Source organism: Sceloporus occidentalis, unplaced genomic scaffold, assembly GCF_023333645.1.
Source record: "Sceloporus occidentalis isolate IW3139 unplaced genomic scaffold, rSceOcc1.0.p SCAF_41, whole genome shotgun sequence".
Lineage (NCBI taxonomy): Eukaryota > Metazoa > Chordata > Lepidosauria > Squamata > Phrynosomatidae > Sceloporus > Sceloporus occidentalis.
Window position 1 is genome coordinate 5,860,327 of NW_028317021.1, and position 27,081 is coordinate 5,887,407.

Sequence of the window (27,081 nt, forward strand, 5' to 3'; positions counted from 1 at the left end):
CATAAGTTGGAAACAAAGGCATGCAACAACAACAAAGGTGGACCTGTTGCAGGGTTTTCTTGGCAGGTTTCTTCAGAGAGGGTTGGCCATGGCCGTCCTGTGAGGCTGAGAGAGTGGGGCCTGGCCAAGGTCACCCACTGGGTTTCCATGGCTGAGTTTCCATGGAAAGGGTGGTCGGAAGTCAGAAACAACTTGAAGGCTCTTGACAACAAATGACTAGAACTGAATCTGCACTGGAGAAATCATCTGCTTTTGATCCAGAACACCCTGCAGAAATAATCCCCTTTGAGACTGCTTGAACTGCCCTGTTAGGGAATTCTGGGAACTAGTTTTGTGACACATTGAATTACCTCTGTCAAGAGAGCTGTGAGGCCACCATCAACTCCAGTTCCCAGTATTCCCTAGCACTGAGCCAGGGTAGTTCAAGCGGTCTCAAAATGGATGATTTCTTCAGGGTGTTTTGGACCTGAGACCCTTTGAACCGCCCTGGCTCAGGGCTAGGGGATTCTGGGAAGTGTGGCATTTGTGAGCCATAGAGCCTGGGGCTGCAAGGAGCTACAGTTCCCAGGATCCCTTAGCCCAGGGCCAGGGCAGTTCAAGGGATCTCGGCTGCAAAACACCCTGTTTTAGAGTTTTAAAACTTTAAATTTTAATGATGTAATGCATTTAATTGTTTGAACTGTTTAATGGTTTATTAATCTTGTATTTTGCCTGTTTTATACCATTTTAACTAGGACTGTTTTAGATTTGTAAGCTGCCTTGAGTCCCTTGTACTGGGAGGACGGCAGGATGTAAATAAACATAGTAAACATAATAATAATAATAATAATAATAATAATAATAATAATAATATCCAGTTCGAGACTGCTTCCATTGCTAGGGAATCCTGGGAACTGTAGTTTCTTGTGCACACACTCTGACACAGAAGGCTCAGTGTCTCACAAAACTAGTTCCCAGGATCGCCTAGTCTTGAGCCAGGGCAGTTAAAGCGGTCTGAAAGTGGATTATTTCTGCAATCTGTTTGGGGCCTTTAACTGCCAGGGCTCCAGGCGGTGGAATTCTGGGATTGGTAGTTTGTTGGGGGGGCAACACTCCTAATCCCAGAATTCCACCGCCTGGAGCCTTGGCAGTTAAAGCGGCATCAGCCCGGATTATTTCTCCGGTGTTTTTGAACCAGGCGCCTGGAGTCTCTACCTAAAAGTCTGGAGAGAGTCGACCCGACTCCTGGCGCCGCCTGGGGCGAAGGGCGGGCGGGGCTAAGATTGGTGAGGCAGGGGCGGGGTTTCGGAGAGGGCGGAGCGGGGCCTATGAGAGGGCGGGGGTTTCGGGGTGGGCGGGGCTAAGGGAGGAGAGGGCGGGGTTTGGGGTGGGCGGGGCCAGAGCTGGCGAGGCAGGCCGAGGCGGCGGCAGTCGCTCTGTGGGCCGCTGGGATGGCGGCTGAGGTGTCGCGGCGGGCGGGCCGGCTGGGTCTGCTGGCGCCTTCGGGGGCTTCCCTCTCGCGGCGGGCGGCGGTGGAGGAGGACTCTTCCTCGGAGGAGAGCGAGGAGGAGGACGGGCGGTGCCCTCCGGGAGCCGGGCGAGGGCGGCGGGGGGCGCGGGGTCCCTCGGCGGCCAAGCGCTCGGGAGGCGGCCCTGGCCATGGCGGCGGCAGCGGCGGCGTCGGCGGCGGGGGACCCCCTCAGATCATCCATTCGGGCCACTTCATGGTCTCGTCGCCGCACAGCGAGCACCCGCCCAAGAAGGGCTACGACTTCGACACGGTCAACGAGCAGACCTGCCAGACCTACCGCTTCGGGGCGGCGGGGGCCGAGGACGGCGGCGGCGGCGAGGGCGAGGGCGGCGGAGGGGGCGGCGGCGGAGGAGGGGGCCGCCTCAGCATCGACGCCTCCCTCACCAAACTCTTCGAGTGCATGACCCTGGCCTACAGGTAAAGCAAGGAGGAGAAGCAGCAGCCCAGGGCGGTGAAAAGTGGGACCAAACCGGGTTCTCTTTCTAACGTGACCGGGCCAAGGGACCCCTTTTCTACGCCCCCCACCCTCCCTTGCCTTCCCCTCACAACAACCCCGCGAGGGAGGGCAGCATGGCGGCCTCACGGCCTGCTTTTCTCGCCTCCGAATAGGCTCTCCAAACAGTGCTTCCCAAGCCTTGGGCCTCCAGGGGTGGGTTTGTGGGGGGGGGGGAACTTCAACTCCCAGAAGCCCCCGCCAGCGTGGCCAAGGGCCAGGGCTTCTGGGAGCTGAAGTCCCAAGCCTCTGGCGAGGGAGCAAAGGCTTGGGAAGCGCTGCAGCTGCGGGGCTTTTGAGGGAGGGCTTGGCCTTCTGGGAGAAGAGTTGCGGTTCAAATGGGGAGTCCCTTTGAAGAAGGAGAAGTTGGCTCATATGGTTGGGTCTCCTCACAACAGCCCTGCAGTGTAGGTTGAAAGGGCTGACTGGGAGAGAGGGCGAGACCTGGCTCCAAAACACACCTTACACATCATCCAGGTTGAGACCGCTTGGACTGGCCTGGATCAGGGCTAGGGAATTCTGGGAATGTTTGTGAGCCATTGAGCCCTCCTCCTCTCTCAGATGGAGCCCCACAACAAACCACACTTCCCAGGATTCCCTAGCACTCAGCCAAGGCAGTCCAAGCCCTCTCAACCTGGATGGTTTCTGCAGTGTCTTTGGGACCCTCAGCTGAAAGAGCTTTCCCAGCCTTGAGCCTCTGTTTCCTGGAGTTGAGACTAACTACATGCTGCTATGACTCTGGGAGAGCAGGGTTCGAATCCTGGCTTGGCCATGGAAACCCACTGGGCGACCTTGGGCAAGTCACACTCTCTCAGCCTCAGATGAACAAATCTTCCCAAGAAAACCCCAGGATCAGTTCACCGCCGTAGGGTCGCCCTTAGGCAGAAAGGCCTTGAAGGCACACAGCCACAACAGAGGCTTCGGGAAGGGCTTTCCCTACTTTCACACTTAACCGTTTCCACACCTCCTACTTTTTGTGGGTTTGAGACCAGCCGAAAGAGGGGAGCAGGAGCTCCCCTAGACTTCCCTAGACCCATGAGGAAGGCGGCCCAAGTCTAGGAAAGCTCCTCTTTATTATTATGATGTTGCCTTATTTATATAGTGCTGTAGATTTACACATCGCTGTACATACAAACAAGGATCAAGTAAACCTGCCCATGGTGCACAATCTAAGAAATAGTAGCATAATACATATAAATAATACAAAACAATACAGGAAAGCTCTGGCTCCCAGCTCCTCTCTTTCAGCTGAGATCCAACAAAACCCCTTTTCCATACTGCTATCCCAGATTAACATGGCTAGGTCTGGCTGATAAGAGGAAGAGGTCCTTTAGGGATGATGGAAGCCCAATTGTAGGCAATCCATCTGCCCTTCCTCCCTTGTAGCTTCATGAAGGTTTATGGCAGCAGTCCCCAAACTTTGGTCCTCCAGATGTTTGGGGCTTTAATTCCCAGCCTGCACAATGGTTAGGGATTCTGGGAAGCAAAGTCCCAAGCATCTGTAGGGCCAAAGGTTTGGGAGTTGCTGGGTTATGGGGACACCAGAAAAGAGATGATGGGCAGTTTGAGGCAAAGGAATGGGGAAGAAAGAGGGATGGGTGCGGGACATGTCTGCCGTTGGAGAAGGAAACACACTACTATGGAAGGGGAAAGTTCAACTGTTCATCTCTTGGTGTTTGCTTTGGCTCTTCTGAGCCATCCGTTTTTCAGCGAGGAGGAAATGAACTGAACTAGGAAACGGAACTGGCGCATTGTGGTGGTTTTCATTTCCTTTCTGAATCTGCCGTCTCTCGTCTTTGTTTTCATCTCGCCCCCTAAAGAAGGGGTGGTTGGAGGCCAACAGGGCAAAGACTGCTCCAAGGTTATTTGCAGTGATGTTTAAAACAGGAGTGGGCCCATGTGTCCCCCAAAGATTTTATATGGCCTTTGATGCTTCTAGAATCCCGAGGCTGACTTCCCCCCCCCCCGGCCAAAAAAGGAGTGTGAAGCCTCCAGGTTGAATGGCGTACCTATAAATACACTGCAAGGCTTCCCTGTACCATTTAACGTCAAAAATGCCCATTTTGGAGAACCACAAGTGGACTTCCTGACATTTTGGGGTTTTGTTTAAGAAACACAACCTTCCATCTGAGCCACGGAGAGTCCCAGGCCATAAAAGTGGCCCCTCGACCTGTCGCAGTTGCCCAGCCTTGCTCGAAAAGCTTGTGAGATGCAGACGATGTTAGTGTAAATGGATAATGAAAAATAAAACGCTGACAAAAGTATTGGGTCTCTCTTGCAAAGATTTATGAGAGCCTGTTTGTCCTGTACGGTAGCAGCTGTAGGTGTTCAGCCCTTGCTTCAATATGACTCCCAAGTTAGTGAAAGCAGTTAATTGCAGATCTTTGTAGAACGATCACAAAAGTTAATCGGGGAAAATCTTGAGCTGCTTCAAGCTAGCGATGTGCTTTAGGTCTTTCCACCCCTTTTGCCAGTTGCAAGAAAAGTGTACAGCACCATGTCATTTCCTTTGTTTGTGTGACGGCAAGAAAGTAGATGAGAATTATTGTCATAAACACAAGTGTGAAAAGTGTCTTTGATAGACGGGCTCATTCTTGGACAGAGGGAGGGAAGCAATGCTTGGAATTCCAGTTCCAGGCTGCTTGAAAACTAGCATCTCCTTGAATAGTTCTGCTGAAGTCTGTTGGTCTCACCTCTGGAATGTGACCTGTGGAAATGTCACCTAAGATGTGCTGAGGAACATACCAACCGTCTGGCTGGATTGAACCAGAGACTTAGCTAGTCCAGCTCCTGTTTCCCACAGTGGCCAATTAGAACCTATCAAGAAATGCCACGGTTAGAAATTAGGACAGTAATGCTGCATCTGCACTGCAGAAATAATCCAGTTTGAAACCACTTTAAGCGCCTTGGCTTGATGCTAGGGAATTCTGGGAACTGTGCTTTTGTGAGCCTATGTAGCCTTCTCTGTCAGAGAGCTCTGGTGCCGCAACAAACTACAGTTCCCAGAATTCCATCGCATGGAGCCATGGCAGTTAATGCAGTGTCAAAATGGGTTGTTGCTGCAGTGCAGATGCAGCCTAAGCTGAGGTACATGATGTGATCAAAGTGTATAAAATGATGCATGGTGTGGAGAAAGTCTGTAGGTAGGAAATGTTTCCCCCTGTTTCATAATACTAGAAGGTGGGGTGCTGAATGGTGAGACATTTCGGAGGAGAAAAAGAAGCCTTTCTTCACACAACACATGGTTACACTGTGACATCTACTGCCACAAGATGTGTAGATGGCCACTCATTTGGAAGGATTCAAAGGGAATTAAACCAGTTCATGGAAGACACAGCGTGTAATAGCTGTTAGTCAGGATACCTGTACATTAGTTCAGGTATTCAACAGAGTGTGCAAGAACATGGTGTTGCCCTTGGGTCATACTTGTGGCCTTGTTCTTTGCTTGGTCGCTGTGCTTTGCTCTGGTCTTTAAACCAAAGAGTCTGCTTAAGACAAGTTTATTTAAAAGATGGGTAGGTAGTGAATTTGAGTGGATTGTGAAGCTGTGGTGTTTTTTGTATGTGAAGGTGGCTTTTTTTTGGTCTTTCAAGGGAGAGCTAATATTATTCTGGGAGTGAGTAGTTGTTTAATAAAAGCCAGTCCACAGATGATGATGATGATGATGATGATGATGATGATGATGATGATGATGAATTTATATCCCACCTTTCCCTGTGGGTTGAGGTGGGTTACAATACATTTCTTTTTCTTTACAATACATTTCGGCTATGCCCCTACTAAATGTCACCTGCTGAAACAATAAGATCCGCCGGAGTTATTGTCCGTCTATTTTTATATTGCCAAAGATTGCAGGAGCATTTTTGTCTCTGCTTTCTAAAGACTGAAGTAGGGCAACAGTGAAGTCAAGGGTCGGCTTTAGCTGCCACTGGTCCAGATTAGATAGCACTGACAGGTTTGCATTATCTTTGTCTCAAAATGCTTCACAACAGCGGTCTCCCTGCTGGGGATGATAAACTTGCAGGCTGTTTCATGAAGGGGTTTGTCGACATAATAGTCAGCCAGATTTGAAGAAGGAGACGTTGAATAAGAAATTTGAATTTTCTCCTGCATGGGCAAATATGGGGAAAAGGCTGCTAGATGCAACTTAGTGTCCAAGTGACCCAAAATAATAATTTCACACCTCATTTTGGATTTGACGGCAGAGGTAGCTTTTGTTACCTTCTCTGGACAACCTTGGCAAACAAGGTTCAAAGGCTTAGGCTAACTAATGCCAGTGTTAACACCCTCACCTAAAATGTACCAACCTGCCATGCGTCTATCTTAAGCAAAGTCTCTGACACTGCTTAAGGAGGCAAAGCACGCAACTGGCTCAGCAAAGGCATCTCTAGATACTAGTGCATTAATCTGTCCCAGAATAGGCTTCAGTGTGCTCCAGATTCAAAGAGCTCACTTCAGAATCACAAGCAATATTAACACACCCTTCTAAAGGCAAGAGGAAAATATCAATAGCAAAGAAAATAAAAACCATATTTATCATTGACTTCACCATTATCATTGACTTGGTATCGCCGTCCCTTTTATGTGGTGCTTTACCAAGTAACCAGCTCAGATCGCAGCCTGAATTTCAGTAACCTTTGAATTCCATCCATTTCTTCCAGGGTGGTCCAAGAAAACACGAAATAGGTCAAGTAGAACATTTTGATGTTCTGCACTTAACCTTTGCCAGCAGCTTGTTAGTAAAAGGAATACACAGAGTTTTCGAGTTACTCCGTTTTCCATATTGCTTTTGTTCTGAGACATGAGTCTGATCATTAGACTCAATTCATAGAATCATAGAATCGTGGAGTTGGAAGAGACTGCAAGGGCCATCCAGTCCAACCCCCTTCTGCCATGCAGGAACTCTCAATCAAAGCATCCCCAACAAATGGCCATCCAGCCTCTGCTTAAAGACCTCCAAAGAAGGAGTGTGTTCCACTGTCGAACAGCCCTTACTGTCAGGAAGTTCCTCCTAATGTTGAGCTGGAATCTCTTTTCCTGGAGCTTGCATCCATTGCTCCAGGTCCTGTTCTCTGGAGCAGCAGAAAACAAGCTTGCTCCCTCCTCAATATGACATCCCTTCAAATATTTAAACAGGGCTATCATATATTGTAATATATCTCCATTGTTTTATATCTGGGACACAAAATGCCTTGAGAGATCCTTATCCTTCTCCCTCCCAAGAATTAAACTTCTATTGCTCCTGGAAACCCTGATCCCAGGTCTTAAATCTGAGCTCTGAATGTAAGTCTTATATCCATAGGCTTGTAAGTAGCCATCCGTTTGTATTACGTTTAAGATGGCTTGCAGATGATCAGTTAGAGAAGCATTCCAAGGGCTGATGTTGTTTCTTTCCCCTACCTTCCTCTTAAATAATAGACAAGCGACACAAGTGTTTGTGGAATGGTGGTGTTACTGACATTTTTTCTATAGGGTCATGATTTTTGTGTACATTTGTTGCATTAAAAAAACAATTTAGGTTAATTAGCAAGAAGGAAGAATTTCCTCATGTTCTTTTCCCTGTCTGCAACTTAGGACAAGGCTGGTCCTGGAAAGTGTGTTAACAGTTTTGTGGTGGGGAATGGTTCTGCCTTTCCAGGTGCGGACGATGTTGGTTTGCGTGGTTCCTTATCTCCTTGGCTAGGGTGAACCTGTCAAAGGCTTGGTATTAAGGCAGCTGACTGATGGTTTTCTGAACCGATTAGCTGTCTGGCCTCTTAACAGATAAATCTGTCACCGATGCACAAAACAATAAAAGCAGGAGCAAGCGCGGCTCTTCAGAAGACAGTGAAGCACTGGAGAATGTTTTATTTGTACTGTGAATATTGAAAAAGGAAATATTAACAACACAAGAATGTAGCACATCTGGATGAACTGAAATGCATTTGAGCGTACTAATTGTAGGGCTTTTTTTTTAGTGTGTGTGTGTTTAAATGCATTTATCATTTAGCCTTACAGTGGGTTGAGTGCCTTATTTCAAGTGTTAGTCTGTTCCATGCCCATGCTAGGCACACTGTTGCATTTTTCCTTCTTTGTGTTCAAAGCTAGAGATGTGAGGTTCTAGAGTAGCTCAGCTCAGAGATGCACATTACAACTAGCGACATTCTTTGTAATGCATTGGAGGAGCAGGGTTCTAAGATGGCGACGGGACTCCTCCTGAAGTAACATATAGTAGTGACTAGTAACATTATTACTCCCAGTGTAGCTGAGGACATTTATTTGCTACTTGAACTTGTTACTTGGGATGAGGCAAAATACTTTTGCAGAGATCTGTTTTTTTTTTAATTTTAGGCCTTTCCTTTTAGAATCCTCCCTGATGAAAAGCAATGGAGAATAACATCACGAGGAAGGGAACAAGGCAGTTGAGTTTTCATTGCCACGGGTAGCATCAAGGAGTGTACTTTTTAAAAATGCAGTGAGTATTGCTGGTGATTCCTTTCGGAAATAAATGTCCATGCTCCAGATCTATGTTCCTGTAGAGTTGGAACAGTGGACACTGCTTTATAGAGTTGAGTAAGAAGAAAGGGTTGCATGCTTCTGAAAGAGCATCTGTTAGAAAAGACTAAGAACGCTTCCCTGGCTGCAGCTGCTCTTCATTTGGAGGCTATGCTGCCTAGAGACAGGGAAGGATCTCATTGGGAAATCTTCATGGGACAGCCATTGATCAAACATTGATCTGTTTGGCATGGGAGATGTTGCTTTGGAAGGGGAGCTACACTGGGTTGATCTCTGTGAGTCCTCTTGGGTTGGTTGACTGTAAAGTGAAGCGATATGGCTGACATTGGGTCTGCCTTGCTTAGTTTTCCATCCCACTGTCTTAAATCGGTGTTTTAGGTGGGCTGTTTATTTCTTTTTAACTTTTGCACTATTCTTTGTTTTAACTATATTTTGCTCTAACCTATACTGCAAGCCATCTTAGGTCCCGTATTGGAAGAAAGACAGGGTGTTCATTCAATAAATAATAATGGGATTTAAAATCTGTGTACGCTCTCAGGTATCTGGTACTCAGTTCTATGCATTTCACTCTGAATTAAGTCCTATTCAGTTTAATAAGACTTAGTTCTTGTTATAGGAGTGCAAATTTAAACTCTAGAGGAGTATCTTTCCTGTGTATGAAATGACTACTTGAAAAAGAGCAGGTTGCATAACACAAGAATCTCAACAGTGTTTATTTTAAAGCTGTTATATATCAACTGTAATGGGCAAGTTTGCTTCTAGCATAGCTAGTGATATAAATATCATTCCAGAAGTCGTCTCTTTTCAAACTGGCAAAGGATTCCATTTTATAACTTTACTGTAATATGTATTTCGTAATCCTGAATGTCTGGGAAGTTTCCCAAAACAGGGAAGGGTAGGGCCTCTGTCTTTCTGGCATGTGGACCAAGATTGATACTCATTTCCTAGAAAATGCCATATTCGTTGAGTTTAAAGGCATTCTGGTTTTAATGTATAATATTGGTCTGTTGCACTCATGCATATGATTTTATCACCCCAATGTTTCAGCGGTTTCATCCCGGGCATTTTTTCCAGCAGCGCCCAGCATGTTTTTCTGCCACCAGGATTTGGTGTTGGAAGTTTCTTTAGTCTGGATGCATTTGCACCTCTCCCATTGTCAGCAAAATACTGATATGCTTTAAGTTACCAGAAGATTGTCTGTGTAGAGATGACGAGCTTTGGGTTATAATAATAATAATAATAATAATAATAATAATAATAATAGTAATAATAATAATAATAATAATAATAATAATAATAATACCACCACCACCTCATCAGTAAAACCTCTTGGGAAAGATAGCAGTTTCAACAGGATTGCCCCAATGGTCTGTCCAGGCGTCAGTCTTGGGTCATATGAATATGGCAGTTCTGATGGCTGCAGATTATTACATTTCATTGTACTCTTTTCTTTGTGGAGCTTAGGACTGCATATATGACTTCTCCATTCCATTTTGTCATCAGAACCGTCCTACGAAGTAAGTCAGTCTAAGATGCAGAGGCCAACCATGAAGGTCCATGTTATGAGTAGTGCTTGGAACCTAGGCCTCCTTGTTCTAGTCTGACACAGTGCGCTACCTGTCTGCTGCTCACTCACCTTTCTCCTCTTCCTCCAGTCATCGCTATACAGCCCAGCCCACTGTGGCACTGCTGATCTCAGCTCTTTAAATTTGGTGAAGGAGTCATAAAAACTGAAGTTCCCTGCTAGACCAGAGCCTAGCTTCTACAACAGTCTGTTCATCCAGGTCCCAACCCCTTTGTCTGTAGGAAACCCATAAGCAAAGCATGTGCAATAACAGCCTGTGGTATAGTTCTGCAAATCAGAATGATGTAATGAGGTTTGCCCCACTGCTCCCAAGTTCCATTTCTAAGAGGGTTTTGAGTGCTTTCCTGGTTGTGAAATGTTTTTCCCTGAGCTCTTAGCAGGCAAAGTTTTGCTCTTCCTTCTGGTTAGCAATCCTTTGCATATTACGAAATTTCAGGCACGTCTGTTCCTACAGATAATTGCTGTTAGAACTTGAAATAAGAATCAAGTGACTACTGTCAGTGCTTGTTTCTGTAATCTGACTTTCCCAGCCATGTGAACAACGCAAAGCCCAATTTTAGCCAAGGAAGAAGAAAACTGGAGCTGAGTGAGCCCTTGTATGGAATATACAAAACTGATGTTTAGACAGTTCAGCCAGTTAAAGAAAGCTTAGCCAAGTAATTTCATTTAGTGAAGAAATCAAAAAATCTTGCAACAAACGCAGGGGGCCCACTATGTCAGTGGGCTTCTGAGCCACAGATTTTCCTGACTGTGGATTACCTTGCCCCTTATATGGTGGCGGCAACATGAATGCACACATACTGACATTGTTTTTTTGCATCTGTGCAGGGAAGTCTTGAAAGTTCCTGCATGTGTGTAGGAAGGAATTTCTTTCTGTGTTGCAACAGCAGATGCTTTTTGATACACTATGTCTGGGTAGGACAGCCTCGCCAAAGCAAACATAAGAGAAAAAGTTCAGAAGTTGCATGCTGAAAGGTCTTCAGTGCATCTTCAGATTCAGCCGCATTGTGCCTTTGCTTATAAATAAGACAAAACAAACAGTTGTCTGGGATTAAATTTTAAGCTTTCCCCCCTAGCACCGGAATGTAGTTAGTTTAATTTGGATTCGGACCTACTGTTCCATCACTTGCAAAATCCGTCTTGCCCTCATGAAGGAGCTCTGCTGTAAAGTTTGGGTTTTATCTAGCCGTCTAGTTCTTACAACTCTGATCTTTAACTGCCCTTAAATGTCCTGTAAGAAAGCACAATTAAAAGGAACACTTTGTGGAGGAAATGGACCAGATCAAAAAAGCCAAATCAGGAGGCAGTAGATAAGATGCAAGAGAGGAGGGGATTATGGCTAATGTCATTGTAATACTTTCTTTATCTACAGAGATGGTAGAAGAAGATGCAGAATTGTGTAAAAGCCCCAGGCAGTGTCTGAAAGTTGGGCATGCTGGAGTTCCCCTGTAATCCATAGCATTAAAACTAGGGGATAGGGGTTTGTGGTCCTCCAAGATCCTGTTGGGTTGTATCTCCTCCTATCATTGCTGGCAATTGGCCTTGATGGCTGTGTCTGATGGGAATGTTTGTCCAACACCTAGAGGGCCACAGGTCTCCCAGCCCTGGTTTAAATAGGCCATTTGTTGTTGGTTGTTAACTGCCCTCAAGTTGTCCTCAGCTCATGGTGACCCTGTGGCTGAGACATTTCCAAGACCTCCACTGGTTTGCTCAGGTCCTGCAGGCTCATGCCCATGGCCTTTCTGATTGAATCCAACCATCTGGTGTGAGGTCGTCTTTTCTTTCTATGGCCCTCCACGTTTCCTAGCATTATGGTCTTTTCTAATGAGTCGTGTCTTCTCATGATGTGGCCAAAGTACAACAGCCTTAATTGGACCATCTTGGCTTCCAGGTAGGCTTGCCATATCCCACCTGCAGGCGGGACTATCCTGGTTTTGGTGGTACCTGGACGGTCCCGTCCTGGTTGCTGCCAATTCCCAGGTTTGGACCTGGCCTCCGGGTCAGGCCCACTCATGCGGCCATCGCCGCGGCCGCTAATGCATCCGGCCCGCCACCCACCTCCTCCTACGCACGGCCATGCCACCCACCTCTTCCGTGCAGCCGCTCTGCACCTCCTCCTCCTCTGCGCGGCTGCACCGCCCGTGGCAGTTGCCCGGGCCGCGGCCTGCAGCGTGCAGAAGAGGAGCTCATCCCCTTGAGTCTGGCTGGCCAATGGCAGCACAGCAGGGGCGGGGCTGTTTCCAGCCCCAGTCTGCCATTGGTCAGCCTCAAGGAGGAGGAGGAGGAGGACCAAGGGTAGGCTTATGTGGGCCAGAGGGAGGGGAAAGAAAGGGCCCTTTTCTGGCGCCAATGGCACCGAGGAGGAGGAGGAGGTGGTGGCGGTGGGTGGCCATTTCAAGTGTGTTTTTTGTGCTTTTAATGCTAACAAGTCTGCCTTGTTGTGACAATGATGGTGATGATGATATCAGCAAGCCTCTCAGGCATGGCCAATGTAAGTTGCCCCGAGTTTTACAAACTCATGAGCAGTGAAGAAAAATCAAAGTACCTTGACCAAGTACACACTTCTGAGAAGTACAGTTGGTGTAAGACCTGAAACCAAGGGCAAATCCACTTCTTGTTAAACCACCTTGACATGTTCAATATGCATAGCCATGTTAACCCATGTTGAGTGTTAAACCCAAAGGGTTTGGTTATGCAATAAGCCTCTGAAACATGCAAGAGATTGCCATGTTAAATAAAGCCATGTTAAATGCCCAAATGTGCTGTTGTGTGTGTTTTGGAATTGGGGAGGGAGGGTGATTGGCCAGAAAGGGAAGTACATTTCTGCCATCTGTTTAGGAATAATGCCAAAATGTCCTCCATTTGAGCATGCCTAAGAAACATGCCTTTATATTAATGCTTTTTTAAAAAAAATTTAGTTGTCCGCATGTCCTCCATTTAAAAATATGTCCTACATCTGGGGCTAAATTTTGTCTTACTTTTTTTTACATTTGTCCCGGTTTGGAGGTTCACAGTTGTGGCAACCCTACTTCCAGGGCAATTTCTGGCTGATTTAAATGGACTTTTAAGCAAACTTCCTGACCAACTGAATTGTGCCACATCTCTGTTAAAGTTGCCTGCCATGCTCAAGCTAACCTCCTGAGGCAGAAATGCCTTGTCATAAACACATGTTTTGCAAAAGATCTCTACAGCTGAAAAATACTTAGCATTTTTTTCTGTCTTCTAGATAAATAGTTCATTACATTTCAGGGCCCAATGTAGGCATGGCAAGTGACTAGCCTTTTCTCTGCCAGATCAGTCTAACCCAGGGTTACTCAGTCAGGCTTCTCTGGAACTATAGGATTCCAAGAGAGATTGTGACTGGGGGAGACAAAACTTTTTTGGCGTTGTAGATATAATAATTTTTATGCAGGATATCTCTGAGACCTGAAAATCTCCAGGTTAAAAAGGTTGTGAAAAACCAGTCTAATTGAGAGACAAGCAGTTGCACATTACCTTTTAAAAGCATTGTTGGAGATTTGTTACATGTACTTGCTTGTAATGTGTGTAGTTTGCCTGTCAGCATTCATCTGGCTTCAGATTTGACTATGTCTTGGAGCAATTATATGATAACAAGAAAGCACGTGTTGCATTATTATTTTTTGCTCCTGATACTTGGCTTTTATTTTGCTAAGTATCTGAAATGAAAATCTTTTCCATGGCGTACACTCTTGGCTTCCCTGTTGCCACACCAAAGATTAACATCCAAGCCACAGTGTTTCTCTGCAAAAGGACAAGTGGAAATGTGGGTTTATGACCTGTTTACCAGCCTTTTGCTCAGCAGACAAGTGGATGGTTTTGTTCATTCTGTCATGTTTGTCAGAGGTGTTGGGATTTGTTCCATGGCTGCTCTGCTGGCTGCCTGTGTGCCAGTAATCGCTCGCACAACAGGACTGCACTCCTGCCTTTCACTGGCACTCGCCACATTTATGGGATAATTAAGTGCCACTTGATAAGGTGAATGGCTCTGATGTGCTAAGTGGGGCACTGCTTGACTTCTCATCACTCCGTTCTGTCCCAGTATCTGAAGAGCTGCTCCAGGTTAGAGACTTTGGGTATTCTAAGGAGAAGCTTGATGTTCCACTTGAAGCAGACGCTACACTGCCAAGGACAAAGGTGCATATTTTCTGAGCGTTCACACTTGATTTCTGTAGGCAAGCACTACCGAGAAACCTGGGTTTTACCACTGGATGTCTTTACTGCTGGATATAATTTAAAACCATACAAAAGATTAAAAAATAATGGTTTGAATCCCCTCTTAGCTGTGGAAAGTCCTACTCTCTCAGCCTCAGAGGTGGGCCATGGCAAACCTCCTCTGAAGAAATACGGCCAAGAAACGCTCACATGGGGTCACCATAAGTGGGAGTTGACCTGAAGTCACATAATAAAAACAACAGATATATAAATAGAGAGAGAGACTGGTGTTTAAAAGTTCACTACTTGTGTAGGCAAGAACTTCCCTGGAAAGGCAGTTCCATAGTGAGGTGCCATAATCAAAAATGCCCTCTTGGCTGCCACCTGCCTCACCCCAGTTGATAGATATGTCTAGAGAATAGTCTTTAGATTGTCTCAGTTTGTTATGGGATTTAGGTCAGAGATGGGGAAGATGTGGCTTTCCAGAACTTGGGTTGTAGTTCCCATCAACTCTAATCAGAAGAGCCAAAGGCAGGGGATGATGGCAGCTGCAGCTGAGCGATGTTGGGAGGGCCATATGTTCCCCATCCCTGCTTCAGGTACTTTGTATCTGCACATTTGGAGTATACATACAGGAGGTGGAATGTCTACTAGACTCTTATTTCTCCTGCACTAGACTGGCATGGCCATGCATCTATAAGTTGAAAGGCTCAATTTGAGGATCGCTACTCATACCTGTTCAAATCTCATTATGCAGAGAAGCTATAGCTTTTATACATGTGCAGAAGGTCCCATATTCAGTCCCTAGCATCTCCATTTAAAAAGGATCAGGTGGCAAGTCATGTAGAAAGCTTCTGCTTGAGAGTCCTGGCCAACTGGAGGAAACAATGTGGTCTACCTTTTGGCTCAAGCATTCCTGTCTTGTGTGTGCTATTCTGTTATTGTTTTCTGATGCAGGGTTCAAATATCAGCAAGAGAGGTAGGGTATCCCTCAGTGCCACAATGCTTCTATGTGGGTTATAGCTCATTTGTGTGCTTAAACAGAATATGCACCATAAAGCACCACCTCATCCAGCATGTTTGCCTCTTGCTTTTCCATGTGTGTTTTAAAATTTAATTTCCTTTGGCGCCAGTCTGGGGAACAGGGTTGAATGTTTAGATTAGGTGCCCCTGACCTTGGCTATGTACAGCTGCTTTGAGTGGCAAATGGAGAGGGCCATGAGCTTTGTGTAATGCTTCAGATGCTGTGTGGGTTGTGGCTGCTCTACCACTGTAAGCATGCATTTTTGCTGTTGCATTCTAAACGTGTTGCTTGGAAGGAGTCATGAATTAACCAGAGCTAGGCGCATTGTTTATTCATTACACTAACTTGATTTTTAGAGAGCAGCATGTTAGCAATAGGTTACTTTTCCCTTGCTTTAAAATGTACTACACCTGAAAAATTTAAAAATACGCTTGAAGAAAGTGGGCCCAAATAATTCAAAACCTTTGTTTCAGGAATAATATTTAATATTAATAATATTAAAAAGTAATATTTCACAATTAGCATGGTTCCTTGTAACACTTTACTTCCCCCGTCTTCCCAAAGGGTGTTGTATGCTAAGCATTCTTCTAAAGGTTTTTAGAGAAGGTGTGAAGCTTTCTCTTCTTTATAAACCAGCAGCTCTTACTTTTTGATGTGATTAATTCCCATTAGAGTCTCTTTTAATCTTCCAGTCTTTCTTCTGTTGTATTAAAAGGTCTGTGTGTCTTAGAAACTTGCACCATCAGCAGAATTTGGTTAAAAAAACAGCCCTGTTTCCTGTTGCCTGTGGGGCCTTTTTGTCCTGATGTGAGATGATAAGCATGATTCCTGCAAAAGGTTTCATGTGGAAAACTTTCTAGCGTGATGGAAAATCCGCAAGATGCCCTATCTGGCTCTTGCCAATCTTCTGGGAAAAGCTCAGGTGGCTTTTTCAGTTCTGAAGGAAATGTTTCCTTTAGGTTTTCATGCAAAAGAGTCCCTATAGGAGTGGAGGCAGTGACTAGGCCAATAGCCCTAAGATGATATGGTGTTTTCCTCTCCTCTTCCCAGTCCTTGTGGCAAAATGCTCTAGCAGGAATAGCTGTCAGTAGGACAACTCTCTTGGGAAATCGTTCTACATGTGCCATTTTGGTGTGCGGAGCTTGCCTCTGCTCCCTGAGGAGGAATTGAATCAGCAGTCCTCAAACCCCTGGACCAGAGAGGCCAAAGAGAAGGAGAACTGACCCTTTCCCACATGCCTTTAGATGACCAGGGTCTTTCACAGCCTTTGCAGACCTTGTTGGCCAACGCAGGAGGGGCAGATGATAGGAAGATGGGCTCCAAGTATGCCAGGAATGTTGGCATTGCCTCCCCTCCTTTCCATTTCATAAAGGGGCTGCTGTATAGCCAGTGCCGTCATTTTTTTTTTCCTGGAGCAATTGGTCTAAGCTTCAGTCTAAGAGAAAAGTGTTGACTTTTACTTTGTGAGCACCATGTAAAGTTCCCATAATGCTGTTCAAAGTTTCGTTGTGTCTCCTTGACTGATCAGTTCATTTTTACTAACACATGTTTAATTTGAATTTTTGGTCATGTCTTGCAATTCATGGAAGGTTTTGTTGGCTTTCCCTCTTGTTTTTTATTCTGGACTCTTAACCTTTTTTTCCTCCGTGGCCTAATGTGTACTCTGGCTTCTGTTCAGCGTAATGCTTTTAACATTTGTCGTGAAACTGATGCTTTGTCGAGGAGCTTTTGAACCTTTGGCTGCTTTGAGCAGGAATCCAAATGCTAGTTTTTCTGTGCCTGAAAGCGTTTGCATTGTGGACCAATTTCAGTGTGAGGGAGGTGAGCCGGTTCTCCAATGTGTGCTTTTCTGGAACACTGAAGAAGAGGCTGTTAGAATAAGATCCTTGTAGTCTTTGGTGTATTTATAGGCTTGCCATGTTGTGTGGGGAATGTTACATTATCCTCAGTGACAGAAGGGTCAGCTTCAGGTTTCTCCACCTGTTGCATGGGGTAAACAGCTCACTATTCTATGAAGGCAGTAAATCTTCTTTGCGCTCCTTTCCATTTCCAGGGTGAGAGGCAGGCTAACAAATAATTGGAAGAAGGGTGTTTTGAGGAGGAATTCTGCATGAGCCGCCTCAGTCAGTGCCTGCTGGTGATCCGGAAACATTCTCTCAAGACCTGTTGAGTAGCCTTGAAGGCTGGCATGTAACAGGGCCCCTCTGAGATCTAAAGGGCTGGAAGAATTGCCAGCTGCCATGAAGATGGCCTTTTGAACATTGTGAAGCAACCAAGAGGTGGCACATCTGGTGTGGCAGGTTTGGGCCATTATCACAATGCATCACTTCATTATATAATTCCCGCGTTCCCAGAAGACCTTAGAATAGTTGAATGCTGACAGGTGACACTTCCCTGCATTGCTGCAGGGGTCAGGAGGCAAGCTGCCTTTTCTGAACACCTCCATTTCCATGCACTTGTGAAACTTGAGATGGCTTCTCTCAAACACTTGAAGCGTTGCAAACAAAATCCCTTGAACCCGAAAGTTAGTCTTGCAATCCTGTCCTCTCATGCCTCGCATTTCAGTCACTCTTGACAAACAGGGCATTGAGGCTGTCTAAACCAGGAATGCTCATCAGGGATCCATCCTGCACGCTCTCTGCTCTTTCCTGTCAGTTTGTTGGCAGCAGACTGGCTTCATCCCGCCTTGCCTGGATGTGTTATTCAGGACAACACAGCGGTATACTGAAATGTAGTTAAATAATCTGAACTGCAACACGTTGCATGGAGGCAGCTGTGTCCTCGCCCCATTCATTAGCTGCATCCCAGGCCATAGAAACAAATAGAGCAACCTTTGGAAGTTTTAATTAGGTCAGGATTTTGCTCCCAGTTGCATTGGCGCCAAAGCTCCTATGCTGACAGCTCTTTCACCTCAGGTGTTAGCAAACAGCATGTGGCTCTGCTCTAGTTTTGGTACAGACATGGACTTCTGTTTTACCTCGCCTAATCCCTACTCCTCCTCACTCTTTACTCTGACAAGATTAGGAGAATTGAAGGCGGCTGGAGAGAGGAAGGAAAGGGTGCTGGGATTACAATGGCTATTTTTAGAGGCAGCAGCAGGAAGGGGAGATAAATATAACTTTTGTGGCGATTGTGGTGAAGGAAGAGGAAAGTTTTTCCTGGGTTACGCCTCTCTTGCTCTCCTCCAAGTCTTCCATATCAAGGGACCTGGAGAGGCAATCCCTACTGTGCCAAGTGCGTGAAGCAGGTCTCTTCCCTGGCAACCAAAAGCTGCTGAGAGGGGGAATCTTATGGAGTTAAAACACACACACACAATTTTGTTCTCATTTCATGGGTGAGGATGAAACCTCCTCAAGTGCCTTTAAAATGCAGGCATTACCTTAAGCATCGTATAGTGGGTGTTTTGTCTGGCTGGAAAAAAGAGTTGTACAGCTGCAGTTTCCTCTATGCTGCAAGTTGGAAAGACATTGGAGAATGTCAAGCTGCCTTTTGCCTGACTATTTGTCCATAAAGTCTAGTATTGTCTCCTCGGACTGGCAGTGTCTCTGAAGGGTGTCAGGCAGAGATAAAGGTTCTTACTATTACCTGCTATAATCCGATCCTTGGTTAAACTGGAGAAGCCAGTGACTGAAGTTCCAAGAACCTCTGTACATGAAGCATGTGCTTTGTCACTGAGCTGTGGCCTCCCTGGTTCAATTCTCACTTCAGTTATAGACACGTGACCGACCTACCTATCTTACATAGTTCCCAGGATTTCAAACTATACTCTGCAGTGCTTTATAAATGCAAAGTGGTATGAATAGACAAGAAAACAGTATTTTCATGGCAGCACATATTTTTCAGTGTGTTGTGCAGACGGTTCTGCAGCTGGGTGGTTCAGCTAATTACTGTTTTGGAAGCAGGTTTCATTGGCGAAACTTCATGTTACTGAGACATTGAATGAAGTGAAAACCTCTTGCTTTTGAGATTTCATAACTGGATGATGACTTTTTAAAACAAAATAATTCTTATTAATATTTCATATCCTAACTAACCCCTGTTATCAGTCATACAAACGTATTTACAAAGCTGGACGGTGCCTTTTGATGGACAGAAATGAGAGCCTGGTATTGCATTCTTGTTGAGAGCATGGACTTTTTAAAATATCCTAGTTGGCATAATGCTAGCATGGTATTTGCTGAGCTGTCTTGTCATCCCTTACACAATGTTATCTAAGTGCAGGAAATGTGCTTCCAGTTTGCTCAGCTAGCTTAGCCGTATTAACATTTTTGGCCCTCCTGTACCTTAATATGATGCTTAAGTATTTGCTAGTTGAGGAGGCTAGTACCTCTGCTTTTTGATAACTGTTGATCTGAATCTGTATATGAGTCTGTGTGGCTGGAAGGAGTTGAAACATTTAATCTAGCCATGGGACAGTACTTAGTTGATCTTGTGACAGTCCTGTCTGGGTGATAGTTCCAGCAGGTATTGAGACTGAGGCTTCTTTTTGGCTTGATCCTGTATTAAAAACTCTTCTCATTAGATCTTAAATGTTATCAATTTCATTTATAGCCAAGCATTGTTGTACTTCATTTCATTTTGTGACGTCCATTCAGTCAAAAAGCTGAAGCACCTGAACAGCAGAGACAGTGAACGGTATTTAGTCCTCTACTTTAATGACAGAAGGGGCAATGCTTGCTATTTACCATGCGCATTTACATTGGTATGCCCACTGTGTTCTGTCAGCCTGTCTCCCAGTGATTTGTCAGCATCCATGTTTTTAGTTTATATACTCCTTGGCAGCGTTACAGTTGTTCAGGTGTGGCACTTTGTGTAAAGAGGACAGACATCCAGCTTGCTTTAAAAAATACCTCTTGGGTTTTTTATTTTTGCGAGGTGTGTGCGTGTGTGTGGCAATATTCTGAATCCAAATTAGAGAGGCATTTCCAAATAATTATCTAGTGTTGATGGAGTGAACAATCTTTATAGAACTACGCTCTCTGAGCCTCAAGGGATAGCAACGGCAAACCCCCTCTGAAGAAACTTGCCAAGAAAACCCTGTGATAGGTTCACCTTACGGTCATCATAAGTCGGAAATGACTTGAAGGCACACAACAACAAGCGATAGGAATGCTTGGTGTCTATATACTGCAACTCTAGATACATTTGGGAGAACCGTTAATAATGGATGCTTACTACTAGGTATAACTAGCCTTCCTCAGCACCCTCTCCTCAAAGTCTTACTTTTGCTGCAGGGCTCTTTCCATATACTTGGGGTGCTGCCTCACCGTCACCAAATGCCAGGAGAGGCAAATATAGATGAACAACACTCTTCTTTCTGGCCTGAGAAGAAGGGGGCCAGGGCATCATTGCTGTGCTGTTAAAACTAAGAGCACTAGTTCTGGTGGTGCAACACTGAGGAAAGCCATTGAGACACTGAATTCATGTCCTCCTTGCGTCCTGGGGCCTGAGAGTCCTGGGGCAGCACCAGCCCCCTTTATCCCTGGGAATTTGGTGCCCAGTTACTATGGTACTAGGTCTCTCCATCTCCTGTCAGTTAGCTGCTAGGTTGTGTGTAGCTAGCAGGAATGGATACCCCTATCAACTTGTAGTTCTTGGGAGTATTTGCCCCATGCAGCTTTTGAAGCATCTTTCAAGGCAGGCCTACACAGAGTGCATTGTGTTAGTAGCTACCAGAGAGTGAATGGCTTGAAGACAGATTGCCTCTGTCCAAGCAGAGTTGCAGCCAGTCTGCCAACCAAGTTGAGAAGAAACACTCTGTGCTGTGGAAGCAACTCTTGCTCTCCGTGACAAAGACGGATCAAGGAGTACATCGGACTGTGAAAGCTCATGATGGCTTTTGGGTGGTTCCAGCAAATCTGACATGATACAGCACACACATACACAGGCAACAAAATAAGTTTTTGAAAGTGTATGGAGGGTGGCTGCAAAAATTATTATTGTTATTATTATTATTATTATTATTATTATTTATAAAGCACTGTAGGTTTACATCAGGGGTCAGCAACCTATGGCCCGCAGGCCGGATTCGGCCCGGCAAGGCCTTGGGACCGGCCCCAGCCCGGTCCTGCCGCTGATTGTCGCCCCCGCCGCAGCTTCCGCGCCACTCCGGGCGCCATTTTGAGTTCGGCCCTCTAGTTGTCTGAGGGACAGCAACTCGGCCCCCGGCTCAAAAAGGTTGCCTACCCCAGTATCGTACATACGATCACTTAAAATAAAATAAAGACCTGCCAGCGGCGTATGCTCTACGAAGAACAATGGCGATGAATAAGAATGGATTGTGCCTGACTCTTTTCAGCTGCAGTTGGCGATTTGCTTTCTAGCCATTCTGGAAAGTGAATGCAAGTCAGTGGGAGAGTTTGGACTTCATCGAAGGCTCCCAGACAGGAGGGAAATAACCATTCTTATTGGCTCAATACAGGAATGTTTTTGTCCTACACGGCTGCCTTTTTGCTCTGGAGTACAATAAGCCAGCTTTCTTATCTGATGCTCTGAATGAACCTTTGTTTGAAGAAATATTGTTAGTTTTGGCTTGGCGACAGCTGAATTCACACATCCAATTCCCTAGAAAAAAGGTTAGGTGTTTTTTATTTTTAAATAAAGACACTCCTGGGGGAAGGGATGTCAGGAGAAAAGCCAAAGGTGGCTTTTAGGCCTCGGTATGGGAGAGCAGTTGCTTGAACTGGCTTTAGTTAGAAAATCAGAAGAAAAAGACAGCTCTGCTCTTCTGCTGGAATAGCTCTGTGCTAGAATGGAACTAGTTTTTGGCTGACTCTTTTACAGGCAAACTGTAGGTCCACAGAATGTAACTAGCTTTCTTAAAATCGTATTTCATTGTAATGATCTTTCCTCTACCTTCTGGCTTGTTTTGTTCTGCTTCAGTTGAACTATAATGTGACATTCTTGTAAATGCATATAAATTCAGAGCAGAGTCTGGATACCAAGACAAAAGAGTTCAGAGACCAGGCAGACCGTGCACAAACCACAGGGCTTCTAACATGTGAAAGAGCATGGAGAGAGTGTTAACAGTGTGCGTTTTAAAATATACAGTATAGACAAAGGGTTCTGTTTAGCTTAGATGCCATCACTGGTCTTTCCGCACTTGAAATTTGTCCAGCAGAAAGTCTAATTTGTCTCTATGTCCTGTGAGCCCACTTAGTTCCCCAAATATACTCTTTGGTGTGCATCTTGTAGCACTTTTGAGACTAGCTGTGTGAAAGACATTGTAGCATAAGCTGTCGTAAACTTGGTCTACTTCAGTGGTTCCCAACCTTTGTTGGGCCGCGACCCCCATTGGGGAGGAAAGTCCCGCCCGTAGCCCCCCTGATAGGTTGGGAGGCCAGGAAGGGGCGGGATTTTTGGCTGCATACAAGCTCCAGAGGCCTTTGTGGCTGGAAGTCCCGCCCCTTCCCAACCTCCCAACCAATTAGGGAGGCCACCAGGGGAGAAGGGGCAGGACTTCTGGCTGCAAAGGTCTCTGGGGCTTGCAGTCCCATCCACTTCTCCCCGTGGTTGCCTGGCAGCCGCGGGGAGAGGAGGAGGAGGAGGCAGCCCCGACCGTCCCTTCCTGCCCGCGGCTGTCTGGCAGCCGTGGGAAGGGAGGGAAGGAGCGGGAGGACCCCCCGCCCCCTTTCCTTCCTCCCCGCGACTGTCTGGCAGCCGCGGGAAGGAAGGGAAGGAGGAGGAGGCGGCCCCTCCAGGGCCAGCACTCGCAAGGAGAAGGGAAAGAGGAGGGAGCCCCGCCCCCTCCCCTTTTCCCCGCGCGGTGCCTGTGCTAGCACCAGCACCCGCGGAGAAAAGAGGAGGGGGAGGTGGGGGGATTCCCAACCTGGTGACCCCCGCAAAAGGGTCGCGACTCCAAGGTTGGGAACCCCTGGTCTACTTCCTTATGATTCTGAGGAAGTAGACTAAGGGGGGATACAGACGAATGGCTCCATGTCACCCGCCTTTGCCTCTTGTCAGTGCCACATCAACCACACAGTGCAGCACTGATGCGCTCCCTAAAAATAAGCTGCCTGGAGCAGCTTATTTTCAGGAGCGCCATGACGTCACTGCTTCCAGCGAGCGCTGTTTGGATGCATGGACGCCCGCCATCATTGTCGAGCACCCCATGTGGGCGGGGCCATGGCAAGATGGCACACGGGTGCCACTAGTAGGGCTGGGCACATATGGACGCCCAGCCCTCCGGATCCCTCTGGACTGGGCCTAACTCTACAAAAGTTACTTTTTTGCACAGTTAATCAGATAGTGCTTTCTGAAAAGGAATTCCAAAAGGGAGTCTCATGGAAAAAAGTGAACAACTTGGAATTTGCAGAAGCAAGACATTTATAGAATGGGATATCCTCAAGTCATTGCGCTTTTTTGCTGCAATGGCAGAGTCAAATCCTAATGCACATAGATAGGTAGGAGACAATGAGGTGGCTATTTTGCTCAAGAATTTTTATAGCCGTCATCTGGAAGGAATGGTAGTAAGTTAGGAGCCAGCATAAAAATATAAATTCCAACCCAGAAACTTGAAAGTTGCCAGCCAAATCCTTATTACTTTCCAGTCTCCAACAAGATAGCTGCATCAGGCCTAATTTATGGCCTCTTTCCAGATGTCTTCAGGGAAGGTCTTTGTCATCTTGGTGTGTATGTGTGTCTTCTAAAATAGTTTTTTTTTAAACTGGTACTGTTTGTAAGAAATACAGAACTAAAGGAGAGGCTGCATGGCCTGTTGGGGTTTAGTAGATTTCAAAAGAAAATTATCTTAAGAGACACCAGTTAATTAAAGTACAGTACTACATGCAACCACCCTCTTGGATTCTCGCTTAATTATTATCTGACCGGCCATAAACTTGAACTGAGAACTTGTTTTTTTCTTCAGAAGATTATTGCTAGGGAGTGAGGTTCTCTGTGGTGCAGATCCAGACAGTGCAATAGCATCCTCCTTTTTGCCCTAATCTGGCTTTGCTGGTGGTGGTACTATATTGCTATTATAATGAATAGCCAAGGAGAAAGGATACCTTGGTGTCTCAAGGGATGAATGTTGCACTTGCAGACTTTTCTCGTTCCTCCCTTTCTTCAGCTAGTGTCCCAGGGCGATGATGTATAGAAAATAATATTGTATCTTTATGTTCTTATTCCCATTCACTCTCTCTTTCACTCTCTTTTCCTTGCCCCTAAGCCTTCCAACTCTGCTGAGAGTGAGAGCAAACCAAATGTGGAAGACGTCCATGTTTGAATTTGTTGGTGTTTTTAAAGTAGCCATGAGTGGCAGATGGGGTAAGAGGCTTGCCTTCTGTCCCAGTGAGGAAAAGAGCAACTTCACAGAGTCCATTCAGATTGTAAAGGGGATGGTGACCTCTCCCTGGAAGCCAAGATGACTAAACTGGGGCTGTTCTGCTTTGGACATATCATGAGATGACACTGACTCATTGGAAAAGATGATAATGCTGGGGAAGGTGGTAGGAAGAGGGTCCATGACTGCCCTGAGTTTGCAAGACCTGAGCAAGGCATTTGATGATGGGGGCTTTTGGGACTCTCTCATTCATAGGGCCCCTGTAAGTTGAGCATTGACTTGACAGCAAGGGACAAGAATGAAAAGGGTCAGCCCTATTCCAACTCGGGGAGTGCTGTGTTCAGTTCAAACTTCAGGAGATCCAATTATGGATTTTCCTAATAAGTTTTGGTCGTAGAGTCGCGGCTGCTTTCTTGCATGTTGCTTCAGAAATGGACTGTAGCATTAGAAGGAGTCCAAAGAGACTGAAGCAGTGTTCAGTAGACTGGACTGAATCTCTCAACCTAAGTTGTTTCTGCTTTCCTCATAGGTGAGCTTGGTGTTTTACACACGATTCTTTATTACGGTCAGGGAAAACCAGCAGATTCAGTTTCACAACTTACAATTAACAGCACAAACAATGGATCAAAAACAGATATAGCTGGCTGTGCCGCTTAAGCGGTGGTGCAAAAAAGAAGCTGGTGGTCTTTTATCACCCTGTCTAGACTTAAGTCTGTCACGGACCAGATGGCTGCTGTGAGCTGTTACAGGATTATTTGAGAGAGAATTCCATGGAACAAAAGGATTGTTGTGGGTCTGAATAACAGTAGAGTCTTGGATGGAGGGGTGGACAGAGTAGCCCCAGTGGTCACTGAATGAGATCAATGCTGGTTGGTTAGTCAGCAGAGTTGAATTGGGAAAGAGACCACAGGGTCACTTGGTTAGAGGAGAAAGGGTTCACTACAATGTTGTTGAACTCCATGGCTGGTAGCCATGGTGGCTAAGGATATTTTTAATGGTCTAGAGTAGAGATCGGGCAACTACAGAGAGGATGAGGACATTTTTAGCCTTGGTGGGCCACATCAACACGGCTATAAGTAACATCGTGCCACTTCTGGGTTTCATGTCAGCTTTTTTAAACTTTGGGGGTGTGTAGAAGCCTTTGAGTGGTAAAACTGCTGCATTCTTCAGTGGTCTCAGGACATTTTGGGGTTTTATGTGTGAAGAAACCCCCGAAAAAAACTCACATGGGAGGGTTGTAAGGGATGCCCGTCAGGGACCCAAGAGCCACATTTTGCCCACTAAAGGTTGCATTACTAATTTTAAATTAATTGCTGTATAATTGCTTGAGCAGACCTGCTTCTCATCCTTTTTTTTTAAATGGCATTTAACCACTCCTGTCCTCGGTAGTGTAGGACTATAATTCCCTTGTCAGTGGCTAGGCTGGGTGGGGCGGATGGGTATTGGCGACCAAAGGTTTCCAACCACCGATCGACAGTAATGTTTGATGAAATGATTTCAGAGTTAATATTTAAGCCCATGTGAATCTGCCTTCGAGAAATATGTTTCTCACATGCAGAAATAAACCTAAAACCCTTTTTACACCCAACTTATATAAATGTAAATTCATACTTCTTAATCCTGCTCAAACTAGAGGGCGTTTTGGAACTCCTCCTGGACAGGAGGTTGAAATGGAGGACATGTCCTGGAAAAGGAGGCTGTCTGGTGCCCCTGTGTCTGCTGCTTTTTAAAATCACTTGCTTGGTGTTAGAAGAACTGTGTGGAAAAAGATTTGGGGGTGGTTGGAGGTATTTTGACATGTTTTCACACATTTGAGGGAGTTCCTGCATAGAATTGGGGTCAAAAATTGCTAGAAAATGGGGCCAAAACCTCTTTTTAAAATAGAGAATTGGGGGCTGGGGTGGCTGCAGGGGTTACAAAAGGAGTGCAGGGACCTATGCATTGGCAGACTATAATTTAAGCTTACTATCCGGAGAAAGAGGTTCAGTCCCACGTTCACAACAGTCTGCTGTCTGAGTCGGCTCTCATTCCTGGAACTGAGGCCCAGGAATAAGGCACTGGGTTGCTTTCTACGTGGCCAGCCTGCGGCCATTCTGACTTTCAGAAAACATTTTATTTATTCTTTATCTTAAAAGGGGTGACTGTTCTGTGCTTTGTTGCAGTGGCAAGTTGGTTTCGCCAAAGTGGAAGAATTTCAAAGGCCTCAAGCTTCAGTGCAGGGACAAAATCCGACTCAATAACGCCATCTGGAGGGCCTGGTACATCCAGTGTAAGTAACAAACGCTGTTGGTCCGCTTGGGGTTTAGCAGAATCCATCCATCAGTTTGTACCTGCATGAGGCTTTATTTACTTTACATATTAATTACTTGTCTTATCATCCTTCAAGAGCTCAAGGTCATAACAGCAGTATCAACAGAAAGCAATTAAAAGCAATTAAAATGCTATGATTCTAAAAACCCTAATGAGACAGTGTTGTCAAAAAAAGAACAAGGGACGTCATATCACCAGGGAGGGCAGAAGT

General features: G+C 45.7%; 1 protein-coding gene across 5 annotated transcripts in view; it reads left to right on the top strand.

Moving 5' to 3' along the window:
- The first annotated feature begins 1,430 nt into the window (after positions 1 to 1,430).
- LOC149290050 (MLX-interacting protein-like) overlaps positions 1,431 to 27,081 on the top strand; it is a 55,492-nt gene continuing 29,841 nt past the window's right edge. For all 5 annotated transcript variants that reach the window (XR_016277275.1, XR_016277277.1, XR_016277276.1 and 2 more), the window contains exons 1-2: positions 1,431 to 1,927; positions 26,723 to 26,829. Coding sequence is in view for 2 of the 5 variants with exons in the window: in XM_089489786.1 (XP_089345912.1) it covers positions 1,431 to 1,927; positions 26,723 to 26,829 (604 nt within the window). In the remaining 3 variants the exon portion in view is untranslated. The remainder of the gene's footprint in view (positions 1,928 to 26,722; positions 26,830 to 27,081) is intronic.